The 24,994-nt window shown below is 37.6% G+C and overlaps 1 protein-coding gene across 2 annotated transcripts in view; it reads right to left on the bottom strand.

Annotated features, from left to right (window-relative positions):
* The window catches only part of prkg1b (protein kinase cGMP-dependent 1b), a 256,193-nt gene that overhangs the window by 167,701 nt on the left and 63,498 nt on the right, over positions 1-24,994 (bottom strand). For both annotated transcript variants that reach the window (XM_053639520.1, XM_053639519.1), the window contains exon 3: positions 5,369-5,482. In XM_053639520.1, coding sequence (XP_053495495.1) covers positions 5,369-5,482 — 114 coding nt within the window. The remainder of the gene's footprint in view (positions 1-5,368; positions 5,483-24,994) is intronic.

Genomic DNA, 24,994 nt, shown 5'->3' with positions numbered 1-24,994 from the left:
CTGTTGTGACAATAATAGCATAAATATCCACTGGCACACTTCTCACCCTCTAACATATACCATTTCATTGGCATACTTTACAACATCAGAAGACAAAAGAGAGGTGGCAAAAGACAGAAGTAATGTAGTCCCAAAACCACCCAAGGCCTGTGTTGCCATCTAACAGGCAAGAATCCTTCAAACCCCTATGCTGCAAAACAAACCATATACGGGAAAAGCTTCAAGGATTTAGATGAGTAAACACAGAAAAAAAGTAGATCAATGGGGGTGAGCCATGTTCAGCCATCCCAAAAGAAGGTAAAGTCAAACAGTTGTGTAGTGCTTTCTGACTGATCTTAATCCCCAAAAAAGAGTAAAGTGTATGCCTCCATTTTTGTTTATAAAATTAAAAGACTTAAAGAATTAGACTATGTCAGGCAGAGGTTAACATTAAAAACATTTATTTAAATCTAAACATTACCAAACAACTATTAATCCTAATCACAGAATAGATTATAAAATAAAACATTTTATTTTAATAAATTTTTAGTACAATGCAGAATACACAGTGTTAATTTGAGTGTGTGATGAGATAAAGTTTACAAGAAAATACAGGGAGGACACCAAACGTAAATAACTATTTTGTGTGTGCTAATTGTTCTCTGGAACTGTGGTGAGTTCTGGTGTCAAAGAAACTCCCAGAAGAGTGAAACCGAAACTCAAGTGAAACACCTGCTAAGGGCAAGAGGATGTTCAAAATATGAATAAGTGAATAAAACAGTGTAGACATGTGTTTATGTTAATAAGGTATATGTGAATGAAATCCTTTTCTAAAGTTCTGTTTAATGCTGTTGGCATTTAAACAGAGAGCTATGTGGTCGTGCGATGAATATGTGAATGGCAAGCAAATGTGTGGTGAATATCTAATATGAAACCAATTTTGCCACAGTAGTCATCATTTTAAGAAACTTTGTCATTGTTTTAGTGCAGTTTATTATAAGTTTCCACAAATGTAATACCTGCCCTTCAAATATAATAATTTGCTTTATAAACTACAAATCACTTTACAGAAACATCACCCTGTAATTTGCACCTTTTGGCAGACACACCCCAAACTGCATATTCAAGATGGACAAAATGTACTATTTTACTCATGCGAACAATATATGCCTCCATAGATTCTGTTAGTAAATAAGCTTGCACATTTTATTTTTGCAGGAGTTATCAAGTTTTCTTGTATTTATAAACACAGAACCCACTGAAAAATCTGTGTTTTGATTTTAAAGTTAACTAAATACATAAGAACCCAAACTCAAAACATATACTAGGAATAATGAGAAGTCGTTATCTGAAAATTGTGTTTATCTTCTATTCTTTGCATTATTTATGCTTTATATTTAACCTCTTGCTCAAACAATTAGACAGAAAGGAAAGGTTTTTAAGATAAAAGGAAAGAAAATTAAAAGCATTTTATGAATAAATTGGATAAGGAGACTTACATGTTGAATTCCACAATGTCATGAGGAACTGGCACACCTTTGTCTCTGTCGGTGGTATTTGGGAGCTAGCTGCAGGCTGATAAATCACATTCAATAGACTCTTAGTTCCAGCAAACTTTAGTGAACTACTGCTGCTGCAGCTGCTGTCAGCAATCAGCATCCTCCAAAGGAGCAGATACTACATATAGCAACCTGCCTGAATTCGACTGCTCCCCACACACTGGGGTGAAAGAATGTATAGCATTCTCAATGAATCTAGCTTCATACCAATGAATTGTGTGACACATAGGAGCCACTCATTTCTTTGTGACTTTGCTGGCAGGTCTCGCCATGCATGCACATGAGCACATGAAGGAATCCAGGTGATTCTTCTGGAGATGGGGAGTTCAAATCCTGATGATGCCGCAACCATCTGTGGCCATGTGTCCAAGAGAGAATAATTGGCCGTGCTCTCGAGGTGTCACGGATGGTGTTACATCAGTGAGCTCATGTATGCTGATGAGGACAGTTAGCGCTTTCCTCCAGGACTGAGGAATGAGCAGCAGTTCGAAAATGATAGTGGATGGGAATTGGCAAATGACAAAGGTGTGAGAAAATAGGGTAAAAATAAAAAACTAATATTCAGGTTGAGTGACATAACTTATATACAACAGACAAACCCCATAAATTACAGACTATTCTGTGGGATTAGGTAATTCTGGCAGTGCAAAATGCTAACCTATTAGGAGTCAGTATTTGGAGATATACTGGACCTAGAGACACGGAACACTTTTTAAAATTATATACCTAGGCTATCTACCAGCAGGAATGATAAGAAATGATAAGGGTGTTTTAGGTGCAGGTAAAAAAAAAATTAACAATGCACAAGAGACTCCATCTAAGATCTAAGTTCCATGGAGAAAAATCAGCTTGGAATACATATATTTCTCCTTTATATATATATATATATATATATATATATATATATATATATATATATATATATATATATATATATATATATATATATATATAATCAGGCTTATAATTAACTAATTAACAGGGGTTAAACTTAAACTTTAGGTGGCAGGGTCTTGCTGCTACATAGTACTGTGTAATTTTGGAAATATGTTGTTCCTGTGAGCTTTGGTCACTTAAACTGTTGTTTAAGAAACCAAAAATGTTCATAAAAGACACACAAAAAAAAAAAAAAAAACTATTTTTATTTTATTTTAGATTGAATTTTGTATGTAATTATTTACATTATGTAACACAGTTATTACCAGAGTATATCTAGGATTTAAGTCCCATCCGAATACATCATGTCAGTAATTTTTTTTTTTTTTTACAGACTGCATGACCTGTAGAAATAACCCCCGGTAATATATGGTATATCCTATCCAAATTGACTTGGTTTCCTATGAAATCCTGTGGGAAAAGAGGTTTTGTGCTTTGCCTTCAGTATAAAACCACTGCAGGAAGTAGGCTTGGGACGACTGACAATAGGTATCATAAATGGCCGACAGATTTCGACCGAGTTGGACATTAAAAAGTGTGGTGTTTGCTGCTTTAAGATTGACAAAAATAAACTGCTGTTTCTTGTTATGTGTTTCTTTTAAGCCTATTGTGTATTCATATAGGAACCAATATAGCCAATGCTGTCTGACAACAAAAAATCTTTCTGCGATGCATCTTAGCTGTCCTTGACCATGCTTGCCAAACAGATAAGTGCCCAGAATATCTTTGCTCACAAAATATGAACAGAACTTAAATCAATAAGTGTTAATAAATTAAACACATTAATAAAATGTGTTGTTTATTAGGGCTACTTCACTCTACAAGTATTTGACAATTATCTCCAGTGCTGTTAAACACATAGCAGAGAACATGCCTAGTTAGGTTTATTTAGTTCTTAATTCAGTTTTTCAAGCATTATTGACCTGTTAATGGGTAATTAATAAAACAAAATCATTAGTGAAAACATTTCTATTTTGCATTCTTTTCTAATTTAATTCAACAATTTTCATTACAAATTAAATTATTGACAACATCTTGAGTGAACAGTAGAATCTTTGAAATATTCACATAAATTTCAGAGTTTCTTTGTATATGGTACAACCCCTTTTTGCTTTACTGACATTGTGAACACGAGCTGGCATGGACTCCAAGTTTGTGCAAAACCTTATGATCAATTTTAGATAAAATCTGTTGGTGTGTCATCTGAACACATGCTTCAATAGAAGAGATTAGGATGAGGAAAACCTGCCCATTTGTACAAAGGACTTAACATGGTCAATATCACACATTTACTTATATTTCAATAGGGACTTAGCATCCTGAATATTAAATATTCAAGATATTGAACATTTACATTCATTGTTTTAAATATTTCAAAATTCTAACCTTTTGTTTATTTCCAGTTTTAAACGAAAAAAAAAAATCCCAGATTTTCTATGTGGTCTCAGGCGTTTGGACTCCACTGTATGTTATGGTCATGTGACCTACTAATAACAGATAAGGCCTACAACAAACACATAATAAATGTCAAAACTATGCATACTTAGCAAAGACACTCTCATTTCTGTGATTTATACAGAGATAACTAATTCCGTTCAAATCAAACATAATCATAATACTACAGGCATCTTCCAGCAACATTAACAGATATAGCTATATCTGGAAATCTTATCCCATCCAAATATTACTAAAGTAGGATTAACCTCTGGGAGAAATGTCAGGACACACACCTCTTTCATAGGGAGTTTATGGTTTAGACACTATTTACACTTGTTCAGGTTTCCATGCTGCTCACTATAGAAAGCCAGATGCCCAGATATCATCTGGAAAATGTCAAACTATTGCAAAACAATCACTGGAAGCGCTCTCTGACCTGTGTGTGGGTCTGTGACATGCTGGTTGTCTTCATTTTTCCTACTGTCCCTTTTGTGATTAAAACATTTTTTTTGTTTTTTAATCTGACATTTTTATGAAATGCAAAAGCAGCTCAGTGAAAACACAACATAAAACCGTTTGTTAGAGAGAGAGAGAGAGAGAGAGAGGAGGAGGAATAAATTTGTCTTTTGCAACAGAGAGCCGTATGAGAGAAAAAAAAAAAAGATCTTCAGCTCCCATTGTCAAAACATGCTTCTTGGTGGTAAGCTGATGGCTGCATTGGGAATTCCCATCATTATATCTGAACACACTGTCAGACCTGCTGTCGTTTACAAAACCACACAAAATGTGAACATCCACGCTCACGTTCTCCCTTAGACACACATTTCAGGGCTTTACAACTGAATAGACTAGTTTTTATATTTGATAATCATGAGTCTTTTATGCACTGAAGACATAACTGATTTTATTTATACAAAACAATGTGCACTGACCAGTGAGTATAAATAAAATATCTGAAAGTGTTTGGTGTAATGAGGGGAAAAATCAGCTCCATTGTGCTCCATCAATGCTAATTATTTGTCTAAATAATACAAATTATACAACGTATGTGACATGTATATGGATGGCAAGAGGACAAGCAGAAGTGATTGCTTTTTGCATTTGTATGTTTGTATATAAAATATATTTAGAAATAAAAAAAACATCATAATAATAAAATTGTTACTGCCCACTGAAAAAGCTGTGTGCCGAGGAATTTGGGCCATCTCAGTCCAGATGTCATTATTCCTAGTAGAGTCCAGAGATCTGCTAGGTTGCGTGTGTGTGTGTGTGTGTGTGTGTGTGTGTGTGTGTGTGTGTGTGTGTTTCCATAGTTACTCTTGAAAGTAACTGCCGAAACTACATTACCAGGTTTCCATGGTGACAGTCAATTCATGAAGTTGTAGGGAAATTTCAATGTGTGTGTGTGTGTGTGTGTGTGTGTATGGGTGATGCGTCAATGTGCTGTGCTCACTCACTCTGAACAGTGGCAGTACGTGTGCAATTGTAGAGGATCGCCAGCTCGCCGAACACTTTGCCTGGTCCCATGGTGCACAGCTTCATGCCCTCCTTGGTCACCTCCACCTTGCCATCTGAAAGCAATCATAGAGCACATTCTTCAGGAAAGTGAGCACAACAGACTGGAAATGAAAGTGGCACATTCCGGATTGACCTCGCCATGCTGTTGTAAAGAAAGTCTCGTCTTATTAGTAGAGCTGACACCAGGACACACTTTGGTGTTTGAAGGGAGAATCACTGGAGTAGGGCAAATCTCTGAAATAAACATGTACACTGGCAAAAAGGAATACAGGATATGTAAAAGAAAAGTATGCCATTAGGATCAGTTATTTGATCAGATACTGATTTTCTTTTCTTTTTTTTTTATTCTGGCTAAACATAAAAATTGTACTGAACACGTAACACACTCCTGCTCCACGTGTGAGTGCGTCATGTTCGAGGTTTTACGTCAGTAAGCGTGCTCCTGCATCCAGACATTAGATATTAATTAAACAGAATGGGAGTGGAGGAGAAAACTATCCAAGAAACCTTACTGCCAGCCTTATGGCATTTATATACTGAAGCCCACTGCTTCATCATGATTTATAAATTACTGCACACACACACACACACACACACACACACACACACTCAGCTGCAGTGAGGTGTGTCCACTCCCACCTCTAATTGTTCCCAGTTACTCTTTCAGACACACATATGTACACACACACACACACACACACACACACACCATCTGTGTAACCCCAGTACAGAATTGCATACCTTTAGCTCAATTTACTGACAAAATAAAAATGAATGAAGTTTCTCATTCCTGTGCTTCTAATGCCCAAAGATTGACTAAGTGAAAAATGAAACATGACTGGTGTGCTGCTATATGAAAACAATCAACAATGGGCTTGTGGGATGCAGTCGGATGTGAAGCAGACTTATTGTTACACCACTGAAGCTGATTATTTTCCAATATCAACATACCCAAAGTGTTTCCTTTTATACCACATTGATTTGCAGGAGATTACTTTATTATTTTATTTATTTAAAAAAAAAAACGACACATCAAAGGTTTTATCAGTTGTAGCAGCTACAAATAATCATTCTCTTAACCAGTCTCTCATTTTTGTCCTCTGTGATGTTAATATGACAAAAAAGTGCAATTTGTTAAATTACAGAGAAATTGTCTGGGGTAACCCTGTTCCCTGAGAAGGGAACAAGATGTTGAGTGAGCTTCACACTGTGGGAAGTGCCCTCACGTGTGACCGGTATCTGAAGTCTGCCGTGGTCTGGTGACGTGGCATTTCGCACATCGCGTGACTATAAAACGGCGCCTGTAAACTCATCAGCTTCTACAGTGCATCCGGAAAGTATTCACAGCGCTTCACTTTTTCCACATTTTGTTATGTTACAGCCTTATTCCAAAATGGATTAAATTCATTACTTTCTTCAAAATTCTACAAACAATACCCCATAATGACAACATGAAAGAAGTTTGTTTGAAATCTTTGCAAATTTATTAAAAATAAAAAACAAAAAAGCACATGTTCATAAGTATTCACAGCCTTTGCTCAATATTTTGTTGAAGCACCTTTGGCACCAATTACAGTCTCAAGTCTTTTCGAGTATGATGCTACAAGCTTGGCACACTTATTTTTGGGCAGTTTCTCCCATTCTTCTTTGCAGGACCTCTCAAGCTCCATCAGGTTGGATGGGGAGCGTCGGTGCACAGCCATTTCCAGATCTCTCCAGAGATGTACAATCGGGTTCAAGACTGGGCTCTGGCTGGGCCACTCAAGGACATACACAGAGTTGTCCTGTAGCCACTCCTTTGTTATCTTGGCTGTGTGCTTAGGGTCATTATCCTGTTGGAAGATGAACCTTCACCCCAGTCTGAGGTCCATAGCACTCTGGAGCAGGTTTTCATCAAGGATGTCTCTGTACATTGCTGCATTCATCTTTCCCTCGATCCTGACTAGTCTCCCAGTTCCTGCCGCTGAAAAACATCCCCATAGAATGATGCTGCCACCACCATGCTTCACTGTACTGATGATATTGGCCAGGTGATGAGTGGTGCCTGGTTTCCTCCAGACATGACGCTTGCCATTCAGGCCAAAGAGTTCAATCTTTCGTTTCTCATGGTTTGAGAGTCCTTCAGGTACCTTTTACCAAACTCCAGGTGGGCTGTCATGTGCCTTTTACTGAGGAGTGGCTTCCGTCTGGTCACTCTACCATACAGGCCTGATTGGTGGAGTGCTGCAGAGATGGTTGTTATTCTGGAAGGTTGTCTTCTCTCCACAGAAACATGCTGGAGCTCTATCAGAGTGACCACCAGGTTTTTGGTCACCTCCCTGACTAAGGCCCTTCTCCCCGATCGCTCAGTTTGGCCGGGTGGCCAGCTCTAGGAAGAGTCCTGTTGGTTCCAAACTTCTTGCTTCTGTACCCTTCCCCAGATCTGTGCCTCGATACAATCCTGTCTCGGAGGTCTACAGACAATTCCTTGGACTTCATGGCTTGGTTTGTGCTCTGACATGCATTGTTAACTGCGGGACCTTATATAGACAGGTGTGTGCCTTTCCAAATCATGTCCAATCAACTGAATTTACCACAGGTGGACTCCAATCAAGTTGTAGAAACATCTCAAGGATGATCAGTGGAACCAGGATGCACCTGAGCTCAATTTTGAGTGTCATGGCAAAGGCTGTGAATACTTATGTACATGTGCTTTTTTTGTTTTTTATTTTTAATAAATTTGCAAAGATTTCAAACACATTTCTTTCATGTTGTCATCATGGGGTATTGTTTGTAGAATTTTGAGGAAAATAAGGAATTTAATCCATTTTGGAATAAGGCTGTAACATAACAAAATGTGGAAAAAGTGAAGCACTGTGAATACTTTCCGGATGCACTGTATTATCTGAAGCGAAGACGCGGTTCACAGGCATATACCAGTATGACAAAGCTATGCAGCATCTTGTTACATTGTCAGGGAACAGGGTTACAACCCAGACATTCCCTTTCAAAGGGAACTCAATGTTGTGTGAGCTTCACCCTGTGGGAACGAGTATACCAACTCCATCATACTGAGGGTATGGCCTGTTCAAAAGATCCGAGCCCAATCATATATTTTCAATGTTAAATAATTAAACCAAATATTTAAACATTTTATGTATTAATTTAAACATGTGGCAACATTTATCAAATGCATTGTTACAGAGCATATTCACAAGGAGATTTACACTAGAGACCACTAACATTTTCTCCCCCCAAAGGTCCAAACTATTAAAATGTCTAATGTGTGCTATGATTTGGGGGCATATGTCGTTCTTGTATATGTATAGCTAATAAACAAAGTATTACATTTCAATAACACCTCAACAATATTTATTGCACATTTTCAATGCAGACACATTAAACATGAGGTAAAATAAATATGCAGCCTAATCAAAATACACGTAAGCCTATGACAAATATTTTAATTTCAAGCAAGACAAGACTGCATCTTCACAAAAAATAATAAAAGTGCCTGTTGGGCAGTGAATAGGCAAAGCAAAAAAAAAAACAATAATGCGTGGCCGCTTAGGGCTTCCGTAGGATTGGGTTCAGCAACAAAGAAATTCTTTGTGTTTTTGAAGAGGATGAATCCTCCAGCTTTTTTGTCAATTACTTATTGACGTGTGGATTCCCCCCCCCCAAACTATTCTCACCTCTCAGCAGTGCTTCTCTGTGAGTAAAATGCTTTTGCCTCCACTGCGATGTCATAGACTGCAAATATGATACTTGATCTGGATAGAATTTATACAACTATCCAAGTTTTATGCTTCTGCTCCTCACCTTCAATTTGATGAGCCAAAAGATTATAAGATTACTTAAAGATGATAATTGTTTATTAAATCGCCCAATACATTTGCATGTGAATCCAAAGCTACTCAAGCTACAGTAAGTGAGCATATGCATTTTACTCCTGGATTGCCCAATTAAATAAACTGCATTCCTTCTCTAAAAATGTTATGTATAATTTTACCCCCGATCCCTGAGAAGGGAACGAGATGTTGCGTGACCACCCCGCCACAGCACACACATCCTGTAAGGGTACCACTTTGGACAAAGCCTTCGAGGAGGCAATCCCCCTAGTGGAAGGAGACCCTATGACCAAATCGCAAACCCTGCTGAGAAACGTCCTTGTAAGAACTCCAGGAGTGTAGCTTTTGCGCAGTTCACTGGGTCTAGCTGACGTTCCTCACACCATGAGAAAAAAAGGCGCCACTTGAGCGCATAGAATTTCCTCGTGGATGGTGCTCTAGTGTTCAAAATGGCCTCTACAACCTCAGTTGTGAGACCACAATCTATTAGCTGGGGCCCCTCAGGGGCCAGGTCCACACTTTCCATAGTTCTGGCCAAGGGTGATAAAAAAGCCCGCCGGCTTGAGACAGTAGATCCCTGCGGACAGGAATCTCGCAAGGAGTGCCGTCGAGCAGAGATATTATCTCTGAGAACCATATTCGAGCTGGCCAACCAACACCGAGGTGGTCTTAAATGGCTTTGATGGCAAAGCCAGCTCCCCTAATTTCCCTGCCATCGATGGAGAGAGGTAGCTCGCAAGAGCTTCCTCCACCTTTGGCATAGCCAAATATCCATACTGTTCATTCCTCACGATGGCCAAATAATCCATTGTCGTGGGTTTATAAACATGGTTGGTGTATGGTTTTCTCCAGAACCCTGATATGTTGTCATGCACTTTTGAAAAAAAGGGGAGTTTTCTGTGGTGTGAGGGAGATTTATTTTCACTGGAGAGAAAACGTTCGTTCAGCCTGCCGTGAGTCACTTCCTCTTCCTTGGGCCAGTCTAAATTCAACTTTTCAACAGCCCTAGTGATCACTTCAAGCTGCCCTATATAGGATTGAGAGCTGCTCTCCATTTTTAGTGCACTGGCTCCCCCCTCTGACTCCTCGGAGTCAGAGAGGGTGGGTTGACTCTCCATATCGGAAAGAGAAATCGCTATGCAAACACCAAAATGCAGAAGTTGAGAGTCGGATCAGAGGACAGAGCAAGAGATAGAGCCATGCTATCTCCGGTTTCTCCTCCAGATCCATATGGGATCCCCAGGATTTGAGCCGGCTGGCTGCCTCAGCAGTGGCCGAACCAGAGCCCCAAAACCCAACTCTCTTTGGCTGAGAAGAGAGCACATACAGAGCTGAACTGCTTAAATGTGAAGCGTTCACAATGCGCATAGTCAGCTACCTCAAGGACTGCTGCCGCATGCTGGACTCCCAAACACTTCACACAAAAAGTGGGTCCATCCTCCCCTGTAATGAAACAGAAGCAAGGAGTAACACACTTCCCTAACTCTCTACGGTTCATTCTCTTAAAGAGGTTAGAAACATAAAAGTAAAGATATATAGTTTCTGAAAAAATAGAAGAGCTTTTAGGAATGTTCACACAGATCTTCATTGCAGATAATAAAGCTGATGACGTAGTTTACAGGTGCCGTTTTACGCAGCGCATGAAATGCCACATCACCAATAAATAGGCATGATTTTACACAGAATTCAGATACAGGTTGCGCGCGAGGACACTTCCCACAGCTCATGCAACGTTGAGTTCTCTTTGAAAGGGAACTGCAAGCACAAAGTTCTCTGTCCTGAAGTAAAAATTAACTGACCATTACAAAGCTGACATTGAAGACTCCTTACATAAATGTTAAATAAACATTTTCTGACAGAAAACCTGACAGAAACAACAATGTTCTGTCAATGTTATGTATTAGAATGAACACATTAATTTAAACATGTGATTGGCCTGTCAGAGTCATGCTGTTATAAAAACCTTCTTACTAATCAGATTTAAGAATTCAACAGTGCTATGGGATAATAAATTGCTTCACTAAAGAAATATATTTTATATTTAAGCAGGTCAGGTTCTAATGGCATTGTACTTTCTCACTTACCGTCAGTAAGACCCAGCTAGACACTAATATAACAACAGCTAAGCAACACCGCTATTAAGTCCGCTGACTCATAAAGAGGCCACATAGCAGGCACAGAACCTCAAACATACACACATTTACTGGCATGATGCTATCAGCTGAGCTAATCCAAACATTGCACAGTGAGTCTGACTCCTCACTCCACAACCACTGGCTTTCTCAGCTATTAGTCAAAACAGCTAAGTTATAAACCTTCACTGTGTCAACACAGTACAGCAGAACACTTTTCTTTCAAAGTACCCAATGGATACCTGAGTGTTAACAGCAGTGTAGTCGAGCTCAATGTAATCCATCATGAACCATGTCATGGATGCCCATTTAATTGTAGACTTTTCCAAAGGCTTGAGAATTGTTGGAGATTATGCATGAACACATGAGCAAATTGATTTTTTTTTTTTTACCTAGCTTGTTAATTAGATGAATTGGAAGACAGTCATTAATATGGAACAAATTGTTACACTGCAGATTGGTGGAAACATGATACTAATTCACCCTGTTGAGGGTTTCCCCACCTTAGTGCCAGAGTTCCCTGGGATAGGCTCCAGGCTCCACCTCGACCCTGTGTAGGGTATGGAAAATGGATGGATGGATGATACTAATGCTCAAAGGTTTTAATAAAATAATTTAATTGTAACACACAACTAAGAAAGCACACACAATGAAACTAGAATGACAAAATGCATAACGCAGGAAAAAAGCAAAAAACAAGGACCAAAAAGCATGAACATGTTATGACCAAGGGCAAATTAACTAACGGGGAGAAAACAAAACCAAAACAATAGCACATAAGCAGTGCTTGCTGGGCTGGAAAACACAATGCACACTGAGAGAGGGAGTTTATGGCAGAACCTTCCTTAAACATAGAGGACATGGTCATTCTGACAAACTGCTTCTGAATCATGATTACATGGACATGAAGTGAGTCCTGGACCATTAAGTACATTGTCCGGAGGTGGAACAAAGACTGGAGTTTGGCATTAACCAGGAGACACGACCAGGTTCTCAGTAAAGATGGAGCAACAAAGCCATTGGCGGAAATGGAAGGCAGAGCAACAATGACCTTGACAGAGGTGGGAATCAGAGAATCCTGAATGGAGGCAGAGCAACCACATCTTCAGAAGTGGTGACATGACAATGTCCTCAGGAGAGAATGAAGGCAGGGCAACAACATCCTATTTGGGGTTTGGAGGCATAGTGAAAACATCCACAGCAGAGGCAGAGTGATAATGTCCTTCGTGTAAGCAGGAGGCAGTGTGAAAACATCCTCAGCAGAGGTGGGAGGCACAGCTATAATGACCTCAAGAGAGGTGGCGTGATAATGTCCTTGGTCGAAGCGGGAGGCGCAGTGACTATGTCCTCGGTAGGAGCAGAGTGCTAATGTCCTCTACGAAAGCATGACAGAGCGATAATGTCCTCCACAGAAGCAGGAGACAAAGCAACAATGTCCTCAGCGGTGGAGGACCGACAATGTCCACAGCAGAGGCAGAGTGACAATGTCTTCAGTAGAGACGGGAGGCGATACGATATCCTTCTCAACAGCAACAGAGCAACAGCATCCTCATGGGTGGCGAGGGAAGGAGTGACAATGTCCCTGGTGGAGAGGAGCAGTGGAGCAACAACACCCTTGGACGAGAAAGGACGTGGAATGACAATGTCTTTGTCAGAGGTTGGAGGCAGGGATACAACGTCCTTGAGGAAGATGGGAGGCAGAGCGCAACATCCTTGGCAGAGGCGAGAAACTGAGCAATAATGTCCTCAGCTGTGTATGTATTTACGGTTGTTGATCCTGTTTCTAGATCAGTATTCTCAATTGTTTACTCTGCTTGTGGCTTGTTTCCATGTTTGTGTTTATTTGCTGATTAGTAACTTTTGTAAATTAGTTTTTTTTTTTGCCTTCTCCATTTGCTTTGTTTGTTTTTGTTTCTACTGTTTTGTTTTGTTTTTGTTGTTTTTCCTGTTATTTCCTTTTGTGTATGTATGACTTACATATTACACACAGATTCTGTGTTTGGTAATTTTCTTTCAGTTTCAGTTAGATTACAGAGGGGAGGAGGGGACTAGTTAGTGTGTGTTTTGGTTTTGTTATTTTCTTTGATTTAGCACAGCTCGTGTTTATTTTCCCTATGTTCCATTTTGTTCTAATCACTGCCCTTTAAATACTGTATGTACATTTATTTCCCTTTGTCTTTCTTCTTTGCACTAAATAAATTGTAACACTTTTCCAGCATTTATTTTGATGTCCTTGTGTCAGTTTACTGGCAGCGAGTTTTCAGAGAGATAATACTCTAATTTGGAAAGTTGTCTTTCAATTTAATGTCTATGTCTCCCTCATACCCCATTAGGCCAACTCAGAGGACGTAACAACGGTTTATGTCAGTTTTCTTGTTTCTTGTTCTTGTTTGTTATGCTTTTTATTATTCTTGTTACCATGCATGTGTTTTCTTAGTTCTGTGTTACTAACTAACACATGAGATGCCCAGTACCTCTACACACAGGCAGAGTGTAGACATACGGAAATGTTTTCCCACATGTGCAGAAGGGGATGAAGACAAGACTGACCTCATGCCTCATGTGGTCTTAAAGGATCCCGCTGGAGGCATGTCTAAGTCTAAGAAGAGCAGCACTAGTCGATAAAACAATGGCCCCTGTTCCCTCAGGGCACTCATATACTCCAACTCCATTTCCCAAAGTAACAAGGCTCATACAAGTCTACTTTTCACACACACATACACTGATGCACACAACTGCACAGAGTACACACTCCTAAAGCTTTTAATCAGTGTAGTGTGCTTTAACAGAACAGGAGGACATGAACCTGCACAAACCATCACAGACTAAAAGAGGGTATGTATCCAGACAAGTACATGTCCTTTCAGTAAGATTAAGTGAGTAATCAATAGAAAATGCACCACTGCTCTTGGATTAAAACCTCATTTCATCAAAAACATGCAATTCCATGAAAGATATTATCAACTAAATAAGGTCAGCGTAGGCCTGTCGTGTCTGAGCTAAGTTAAAAATCCATAAGGTGTAGGCAGCAAAATGAAAAGCAGTCCAAATACCCTGATACCATGGTTTATTACATATGAAGCACTGATATTTCCTGCTTCTTAATTGCTTTAAAGTAGTCTAAGAGCCTAATACTCTGAAAACCCCTTCAAATGGTAACATTCTGACATATTCTACTATATATATATAGATTTCTGAACAGAAATGTTTCTGACAGCTGATTAAGGGCTGCCTCACGTATAAAAATTAACAAGTGAACGGTATGAGTATTTAAAGTCGGGACCAATATTTTCAGCATGATTGGACATTTATGTGGACACAGATCACGTCTAAAATCCCAGATTGAAATACAGTGCCCTGCAGAATTATTGACACCCTTAATGAAAATGAGAAAAATAATCTGATAGCATCTAAAAACAATAGCACATTTTGAGCTAAAAAATGTGTTTTTTAGGTTTTTGTGACAGCGCCACCTATCGAAATGGAGAACTGCAATTCTAGGACCGCATTTCTAGGACCCAAGATTTGAAGGATCGAAAAATGTGCAACCAAGGCAGTATTTCCACAAATATTTATAGTTTTAAAGGTTTATGACACCCAAATACTACTTCCTTTCTTGCAAGTCAACTTGGTTGCTTCAAGAGCTGCATGTTGAGCAATTTGTGTGACTAATTGGCATAATTATCTAATCAAGTAAAATAAAGAAGGAAGCATATGCTATGGCCTTTTCAGTCACTAGATCTCAACCACATATTTTAAAGTACAGAGGCACGACACAAGGATGACTCTGGGGGCAGATTCAAGATTGTGTATATTTTATATTTCATAAAATAATAAATAATAACAATTGAACACACACACACACACACACACACGCACACACACAAAAACCCATTTGTTCATCAGTTGCCACATGGACAGAACTTCTGTCTTCACTGACTCCTGAGAGAGAGAAAGATGGAGTGAGAGAGAAAAGTGAATGAAATAAGGAACATTTACTTGAACATGTTCAACTCTGTAATTTTAAATTTCATATTTAAAAGAGCTTAGTGACCACAGAGCACACGCAGACACACACACACACACACACACACACACACACACACACTATATACTATACATATATAATTAATATATATCAATCGTCATGACAATTAATGTTCATATTACTGTTATTGTGTACTGTTCAAAGATTTGGAAAAATTGTATTTTGATGCTTTGGGAACAGTGTTTCTTGAAACTTTCATGTCAATACAGCCCCTCTGAATTGAGAAAAAATTTAATAGAGAGATGCAAGAAATCTGAATAGAAATAACATGTTATTGATATGACTCATTACCCTTAAATATTTAAAGCCCAGATTGTAAAGCACTACCTACCAAATGAATGTTCTCCCTTCTTTCCTCAATTATTTCTGTAGCCCTCTATTTAAGTGGAGGAAATAAGTATTGAAGGCATCAACATTTTTTTCAGTAAATATATTTCCAATGAGACTAGTCACATGAAATTTTCACCAGACTTTGGTATTAACTCAAGAAATCCACACATATAAATAAATTCAAACATTAAAGTCCATAAATGAAGTTATGTGTAATAAAGAGGAATGACACAGTAAAAAAGTATTGAACATGCTAACTGAAATTTATTTAATACTTAGTGGAGAAGACTTTGTTAGTAATGACCGCTTCAAGACGCTTCCTGTATGAAGAAATTAAACGGCCACAGTATTCAGGTGTGATTTTGGCCAATTCTTCTAAAGATATTATCTTTAAATCTTGAAGATTCTGGGGGACCCTCTTGTGAACCTTGATCTTTAGCTCTTTCCACAAATGTTCAATTGGATTCAAGTCAGGTGATTTGGGCCATTCTGACACCTTGAATTTTTTTCTCTGAAACCAATTGAGAGTTTCCTTTGCTGTATGCTTTGGATCTTTGTTCTGCTGGAAGGCCACCCATGTCTCATTTTCATCATCCTGGTGGATGGCAGCAGATTGTTCTCAAGAATCTTGTGGTAAAGGGCTCCATTCATTGTTCCTTCAATTATATGAAGTCTGCCAGTACCATGCGATGAAAAGCAGTCCCACACCATGATGCTTTCACCTCCAAACGTCACTGTTAGTATAGTGTTTTTAGGGTGATGTGCATTGCCATTTCTTCTACAAACATGGTGTGTAGTATGACAGCCAAAAAGTTCAATTTTGCTCTCATCTGACCAGACTACACTCTCTCAGTATTTCATAGGCTTGTCCAAATGAGTTGTAGCAAACTTTAAACAAGCTTCGACATGCCTTTTCTCTAGTAATGGAGTCTTGCGTGGTGAGCAAGAGGCATAGAGGCCATGGAATTGCCTATTGGTTTCTCTGTGATGATGGTACCTGCTGCCTCCAAGTGTTTCTGGAGCTCTTTCTGATTGGTCCTTGGCTCTTGGGCTACTCTTCTGACTATTCTTCTGACTCCCTGGTCTTGCGAGGAGCTCCTGTGCTTGGCAGGTTGGTGACGGAGTGATGTTGCTTCCACTTGCAGATAATGGCTCCAATGGTGCTTACTGGAAGATTCAGAAGTTTTGAAATGCGCCTGTATCCGATTCCATCAATATGTTTCACAACAATAAGGTTGCAAAGGTCTTGGGAGAGATCTTTGCTTTTACCCATCATGAGATGTTTCTGTGTGACACCTTGGTAACGAAAAGCCTTTTTATAGACTGGTACATCTGGTTCCCTGCCTTACCCTGCCTTGGAGAACTGCTTTTTCTTAGCATCTTGAAGAATTTTTTCCTGTGTCATTCCACTTTATTACACATAACTTTATTTATGGACTTTAATGTTGTGAATTGTATTGTATTTGCGGATTTCTTGAGTTAATACTGATGTCTATGTGAATAACCTCATAGGAAATATATTTACTGTAAAAAAAATGTTGACGTGTTCAATACTTATTTCCCCGACTGTAAATCCCTCCACTTCACTGAAATAGTAAATGGAGAACATAATCTCTGCTGGGTTAACAGAAATACTGTTAACACTAAAAAAAATACATTTTCTACTACTCTGTAGATGTCTACTACATTTTCTATCTCTGATGATAATCAGGACCAGAGAAGAAGGCCTGCTCAGCCTCCTGCAAAGATAAATTAAGCAGCACACCTAAGCCATCTATGATGGCCTATCAAAAAATGGTTAATTTAAATATACACGGTTCTGTACACACGCAGCATACAGTATAGTATACAGTAGGGTTTGAAAGTGCAGGAGCAGGAACATGCACAAATATATTATATTGTTAGGCATACCTCTGGAAACTTCATATAGACTATACAGTACATGACAGCATCACATGGTATTTTAATAGTCAATTATGCAGGCCTTTCTGTAATTTCTGACTAATAAAAATGTCAAATGTCTCATTCAACATTACAAAAACAATGTCAAAATGAAGATAAGTTCTAATAACATGTATTGTGGGGTAAATAGGCAGTCAGCACAGTTTATATATTAATATTATTTTAACTTAATTAAAATGGTAAAACAATGAGTATTAGCCTAAACAAGCTTTCAAAATGAAGACAGTAGCATTTAATGTAGCTGACAGACACATCATATCCATATGCTTTTATCATATTTTTAAGTTTAATGTGCTGGCTAATATTTATTATCATAGTCATTACGTCCACACATAGTTGGGGCTTGCCAGTCGCTCTACAGTTTCATTAAATGAATATGCTAACAGTTCATTTTACAGCATTAGAAGCTAATATATGATGGTTTCTATATACTGCATTTAAGATTATAGTTTGCAACACTCTGTCACTTCGGCTATGTTAACTTTGCTGTCCAATTCAATGCATCACAACTGTTTATAATGTTAAACAAATAAAAAAAAATATTCACAATTGGTACTCACACCCTGATTGTTGTCCATCTTCTATGTTGCCAGAAAAAAATGCGGTCACTGGTCCTCTAATTCAGTTGGTGGCATTGTCGCTAAAAACCTAGGGTCCTAGAAATGTGGTCCTAGGACTGAGATCCTGAAAATGCAGCCTCTGGTATTGAAGGATCATGCTACTCCCTTGTATAATTTATTTAAAGTTTTATTTTCAAACACAAAAAGGTTTTAAGTAGTTAAATTTTTTTGTACAAAATACTGGTTTCAAAACTGTCTCCACCCTTACCATTAATATTTCTTTACCATTATATAGATAACTGCCTTGGAGAGAATAACAGCATTGAGTTCCTTTAATGCTGCACAGCTTATCCCTGTAATGCTTAACAAGATTAGAGACACTTGTAGAGGGATCTTGGTCCACTCATCTAAGCAGAACATTTTAAACTCCTTATAGTTTTAAGTTTGTGCATTTGGAATTGATTCTTTTTATTTTTTTAAAAACTATTTCAATGTTCAATTGGAAATATGTTTGGCTCATCATCTGGTTGCCAAGTCTGAACCTACTGGCAGTGGCAACCAGGTTTTGAGCTTAAATTCCCTTAGGGAATATTTTAGCTTCTTCTATCTTTCAATAAAATGAATAAATAAATAAATAAATGAACACTTAAGCCCACCTAAGTAACCCCAAGTCATGTGGCCAAAATGTGTTATGGTCTGATGAGACAAACATTTTTGGGCATAATTCTAAAAATGTGTTTAGTACAAAAACCCAAAGACCACTGTACATATATATATATATATATATATATATATATATATATATATATATATTTATATATATATATATATTTATTTATTTATTTATTTATATTAGAGATGCACCGTTGTATCGATACCGATTATCGGCCGATTACTTTAAAAACATCCGATGATCAGAACCTAGTGTATCCTGTCACTCAAAAGCGGGCAGGAAAACACATCGATTTCGTGCTGTGTGTAAAGATGATGTCTCTTGTGTGGAATGATGACAAAACTGCAGTTTGTAATCTCTGTAATCTCTGCACCGCTAAAATTTTACACTGCAACAGTTGACTGCAACGGATACTGCAACAGTGAAGCGGCATCAAGTCTAATCACACCCCCCACGCGCCTCCCGCGTTGCTCGCACTGAATTAAAGTGCCAGTACACCGTTTAAAGATTTAAATGAAGATGAGTGACAAAAAAGTAGTATATAATGCACAGAAAAATATATTTAAAGAGTAGTATGTTTCATATGCAGTTAATGTTAAAATTAGTTAATAACATAAAAAAAAGTTTATATTAGGCCTATATATTAAAAGTTTGATGTCAATGATGAAGTCGAAATGCTTTTGTTTGTGGTGAGTGAATGTGATACTAACAGGAGGTTTTTTAGAATGTTAATATGAATGAATAACATTCAATAAGTTAAGAAATCTTACTTTAATCTTCAGAATTTAGTTAATGCGTTAATGTTAATTTGAGTAATGTGTTTTCTGTTTATGAGATCAGTTACTCTGAAATGGAGAGACTTGTTGAAATGGAGAGAATAAAGTTTTTATTTGCATTTCTAACAGAATTCTGGAATTAATTATTAATTTAAAAGAAGGTATAAAAGGCATAACTATTGGTATCGGTTACGGCCGATATCACTCTGAATAATTGGTTATCGGTATCGGCTGAGAAATTTTGTATCGGTGCATCTCTAATATATATATATGTGTGTGTGTGGAGTGTACTCACTTTTGTTGCCAGCGGTTTAGACATTAATGGCTGTGTGTTGAGTTATTTTGAGGGGGCAGCAAATTTACACTGTTATACAAGCTGTACACTCACTACTTTACATTGTAGAAAAGTGTCATTTCTTCAGTGTTGTTACATTAAAAGATATAATCAAATATTTACAAAAATGTGAGGGGTGTACTCACTTTTGTGAGATACTGCATATATATATATATATATATATATATATATATATATATATATATATATATATATATATATATATATATATCCCCCTTCTGTTTTAGGCCATGTATAATTCAGGTTCAGATCCAAATACTGATACAGATAGAGGAATTGCTTTAGATGCAACATCACTTTTTCAGAAAAGCTGACAGACTCTAAGAAGACTAGACAGGCTTGCTCACCTCAAACTGACTCAATGTCTAGAACGAATGCCCAGCTGTTTCATTGCTGTTTCAAGCTGTCAGTCACAAGCCTTAATATCCCTGTTACTGCCTTCTGGTGCCTCATGCTGGAGACCACTATTGCAGTCATCTTTCTATCAAATGCACTGAAAATACTCTACATTATGAAGAGGCAGGGAAAAAAACTAATATCCAGCAGGGATAATATGAACATGCCTTGGTTCCAGCAGAGCAGTTGTCCAATCATTACTTATAACGCTGAGACAATAACATTTACAATTCATAGTCAAATCAGATGGATTCCCTTTTCTTGGCTGAGGCAAGGCATAAACAATATCATGAAGCAGAGCTAAACAGATACAAATTAGAGCAGATTGAAGCTTATTTCATGTAACATAATTTCCAAAACATCATTTTTGGTTTGGTCATATGCTGCCAACATTGAAATGAAGACAATGCTTCCTAATGTTAATGCTTCTTCTACATTCAAGTTTCATCAGCTCACATCAGGTGGTCATGATGACATTTTGTCAAATATCAACACTAACTTCAGCACACTGCAACAGAGTTACACTTGCCTCATGTGCACGGCTTGTGCTGTGTGCTTTTTCTAAATAGCAAGAAGACATCCTCACTTCCTCTTGGAATCTTGGAGCTGAAGTGTGGCCAGTGATGCAAATCACAATGAGTCTGTTTACACATTATCTGATCGGCTAAGAAAAGCGTGCAAGAGCTGCAGCTGACCCACTGAGGCTTGTTAAATAGCAATGAAGAAAAAGGGTTGAGAACAACTTCAGACTCCTGGTAGAACAGAAGAGCTTGAAGAGATACAATGAATTAGTTATCCAGATATTCAAGAGTTCAGCTGAAATAAAATCATTAAACATATAAATATCTAGTAAGTGTGAACTATACTGTATCATGTAGTGATGACTCTCAAACCTTCTTTTTGTTTCTTTTGAGTCATTCAGAGGTAAATTTGCTCTTGTGCTCCAGATCATTGTTTTCCTACATAACCTAACTGCACTTGAGGGCATTTACTAATAACTGAACATTCTCCGGTCAGCAGAATTCATGGTTCAGTCACTTATGGCAAGTTTCACAGGCCCTGAAGCAGCAAACCATCCTTAAACTATCACATTACCACCACCATGTTTGACTGTTGGTATGATGTTCTTATTGTGAAATGCTATGTTATCTTATGCCAGATGATAACAGGACTTGCATCTGGCATAACATGGGTCTTCCAAAAAGTTCCACTATCAGCTCATCTGTCCACAGAACATTATCCCAAAAGGTCATCAAGGGTTTTTTTTTTTTTTTTTTGCAAATTTGAGACGAACCTTTACATCCTCTTGAATCTCCCAAGGATGCAAATTTTCACAGTCTCTTTCTAATGGTCAAGTCATTAAGGCTGACCTTATCTAAGGAGAGCCAGGCCTGCAGTTCCATAGATGTTTATTTTGATTTCCTGCATGAGTCATTGATGCACTCTTAGAGGAATCTTGGTAGGATGGCCAGTTCTGGGAAGATTCAAGTTCCAAGTTATCTCTACTTGGGGTTAATGGCACTCACTGTGGTTCACTGGAGTCACACAGCCCTAGAAATGGATTTGTAACCCTTTCCTGACTGATATATTTCAATCTTCAAACAAACTGTCTTTCTTAATTTTGTTCTTAATTTTGTTTGATTTGAGCATAGTGTGCTGCTTGACCTTTTAGAGTACTTCACCTTGCTGGAAGTAATCAACCCTGGGTGAGGCTTATAGCAAAGAGTGTCATCATAGGCATAAAACAATTACACATACAGTACACACAGGGGTGCACAAATTCATTTAAAGACTGTTGAAGATTCTTGCTTTTTACTTTTTTTAAAAAGTCGGGTTTCAAATCTATAATCATTTTGTGTCTTTTCCAAATAACAAGCATGGTAAACAGAAAAGCTGCCCTTACCATTAGCAAGCTCTTTCATTCAAACTAAGAAAAGCAAAACTTACCGTTTTCCTCATGCCACATTTTATTACTTGTACTTTGATTAGACAGTGCATGCTCAGTCATATTTACTAAAAGCTATTGTATTTCATAGGCACCTTCTTAATCACTGCTGATGGATGTGGGTTTAAATAAATTAGCCCCAAAGGACACCAAATTCACTCTTTATAATCAATAGACAAGGCAGTCAATAATAAACTGCAAATGGCTCCCGAGTTTGAATCCCGACGAGGCCACAGCTATATGTGGCTAAAATTGGCTGTGCTCTCAGGGGAGAGAGAGTATGCCGTCCCTCTCAAACAGTTACAGTGATACTAACCAATCATGGACATCTGTGAGCTTATGTATGTGGAAGAGGGCAGAGAACACTTTCCTTTGATTGTGTTACACTGCCCTGTGATGCAGCATGAGCAGCAATTCAAAAGTTTTTGTATGATGAGGGTAAGCCGGGTGGTGAATTGGAACTGTCAGGTGGGAGACAAACAATGTAACATTCTGTGCATTTTTTTTTACTTTTTGACCACTGGTGGTGCTATTTTTCTTGGCTCTACAAAAGTAAGCATAAATAAATAAATAAATATTCCACTTTTTGCAATTTGTTAACAGCACATAAAACCAATGCCAAACACTAAGCCTTATTTTTCTGTATTTGTTTTTTGAAAGAGAGGGAGGGCTTAGCCTTGCCTGCTCATTTGAACCACCCAGCTATGCTGTAGTAAATCAAGTGTTTGTTCATTTGACTATAAGTGCTGGGACTGTGGATTGTGCATGACATGGACAAACAATACAATTTGCTATAAAGTTGATAAAATCGCTAATGTGATGTAAAATGAATTTACAATTTGAATTTGTCTCTCACCGGAATTAAATAATTAATAAATAAAAAAATAAATAAATAAATACAGTTGTGCCCAAAAGTTTGCATACCCAATAACAATTTACACTGATCATCCTGTTCAAAAGTTTACATCTTCCGGCTCTTAATGTATCGTGTTACCTTCTTGAGCATCAGTGAATGTTTGCACGTTATGCAGTAGTTGTGCACGAGTCCCTCTGTTGTCCTCAGTGTGAAAAGATGGATCTCAACATCATATAGTCACTGTTGGAAAGGCGTCAAATATGCAGAATATGCTGGAAAACCAAAGAATGTGCAGGAACTGGAAAATTTTTCTGAAGAACAGTGGGCAGTTTAACTGCTCAGGACAAACAAGGACTCATGAACAACTATCACATAACATAAAAACAGTCGTTGATCATCCAGGTAGTGACACACAGTATTAAGAATAAAGGGTATGCAAACTTTTGAACGGGGTCATTTTTAAATTTAGCTATTATCTTGTGTTGTAGACAATATGTAAATATCTGTTATGTGAAATAGCTTATTCAGTACAACGTAAAAACAACATGGGATTTTTATGATCCCTCTTATTTTGTTAACAGTATTTAGATTTAGCAGATTCTGGAAGGGGTATTCAAACTTTTGGGCACAACTGTGTACATACATACATACATACATACATTATATATATATATATATATATATATATATATATATATATATATATATATATATATAATGTATGTATGTATGTATATATATATATATATATATACACATACACGTATACATACATATATATATATATATATATATGAGATGCATCAATGTATCGGCTGATAGTTTAAAAACATATGATGATCAGGGCCGATTATATCCCGTCAATCAAAAGAGGGCGGGAAAACACATCGATTTCATGCTGTGTGTAAAGAAGATGTCTCTTGTGTGGAATGATGACAAGACTGCAGTTTGTAAGCTGTGCACTGCTAAAATTTTACACCGGATGCTGCAGCAGTGAAGCAGGAGTTTCGGTGTGGAGTCAAAGTTTTTTTTTTTGCCGTGCTGCTCGGGCTGCTCGCGCTGAATTAAAGCACCAGTACACCGTTGAAAGATTTAAATGAAGATGAATTGACAAAAAAGCATATATTGCAAAGAAAAATATATTTGTAGAGTAGTATATTTAATACCCAGTTAAAGTTAATATACAAAAAAGTTTATATTATATATTACCAGTTTGATGTTCAGTGATAAAGTAGAAATGCTTTTGTTTGTGGTGAGTGAATGTGAAGCCAACAAGAGTTTTTTTAGAATTCAGTCAATTAATTCTGTTAATATGGATTAATAACATTCAATAAGTTAAGAAATCTTAATTTACTCTTCAGAATTTAGTTCATGTGTTAATGTGAGTAATGTGTTTTCTGTTTATGAGACCAGTTACTGTGAAACAACTTACTAAAATGGACAGAAAAAAGTTTTTATTTGCATTTCTTTCAGAATTGTGGAATTAATTATTAATTTAAAAGAAGGCATAAAAGGCAGAACTATCGGTATCGGTCGATATCACTCCGATGAATAATCAATCGGTTAATGGTATTGGCTGAGAAATTTAGTATCGGTGCATCTCTAATATATTTATTCATTTGTTCATTTATTTATTTATTTTTGCTCTGTTTCAAATGCAAAATGAAAACAATAAAATATTTCAAAATATTAGCACTCTAGT

The sequence above is a fragment of the Ictalurus furcatus genome, chromosome 13, assembly GCF_023375685.1.
Source record: "Ictalurus furcatus strain D&B chromosome 13, Billie_1.0, whole genome shotgun sequence".
NCBI classification, from domain to species: Eukaryota; Metazoa; Chordata; class Actinopteri; order Siluriformes; family Ictaluridae; genus Ictalurus; species Ictalurus furcatus.
Note: the sequence above shows the minus strand (reverse complement) of the source record. Positions and strands in the feature narration are given on the sequence as shown.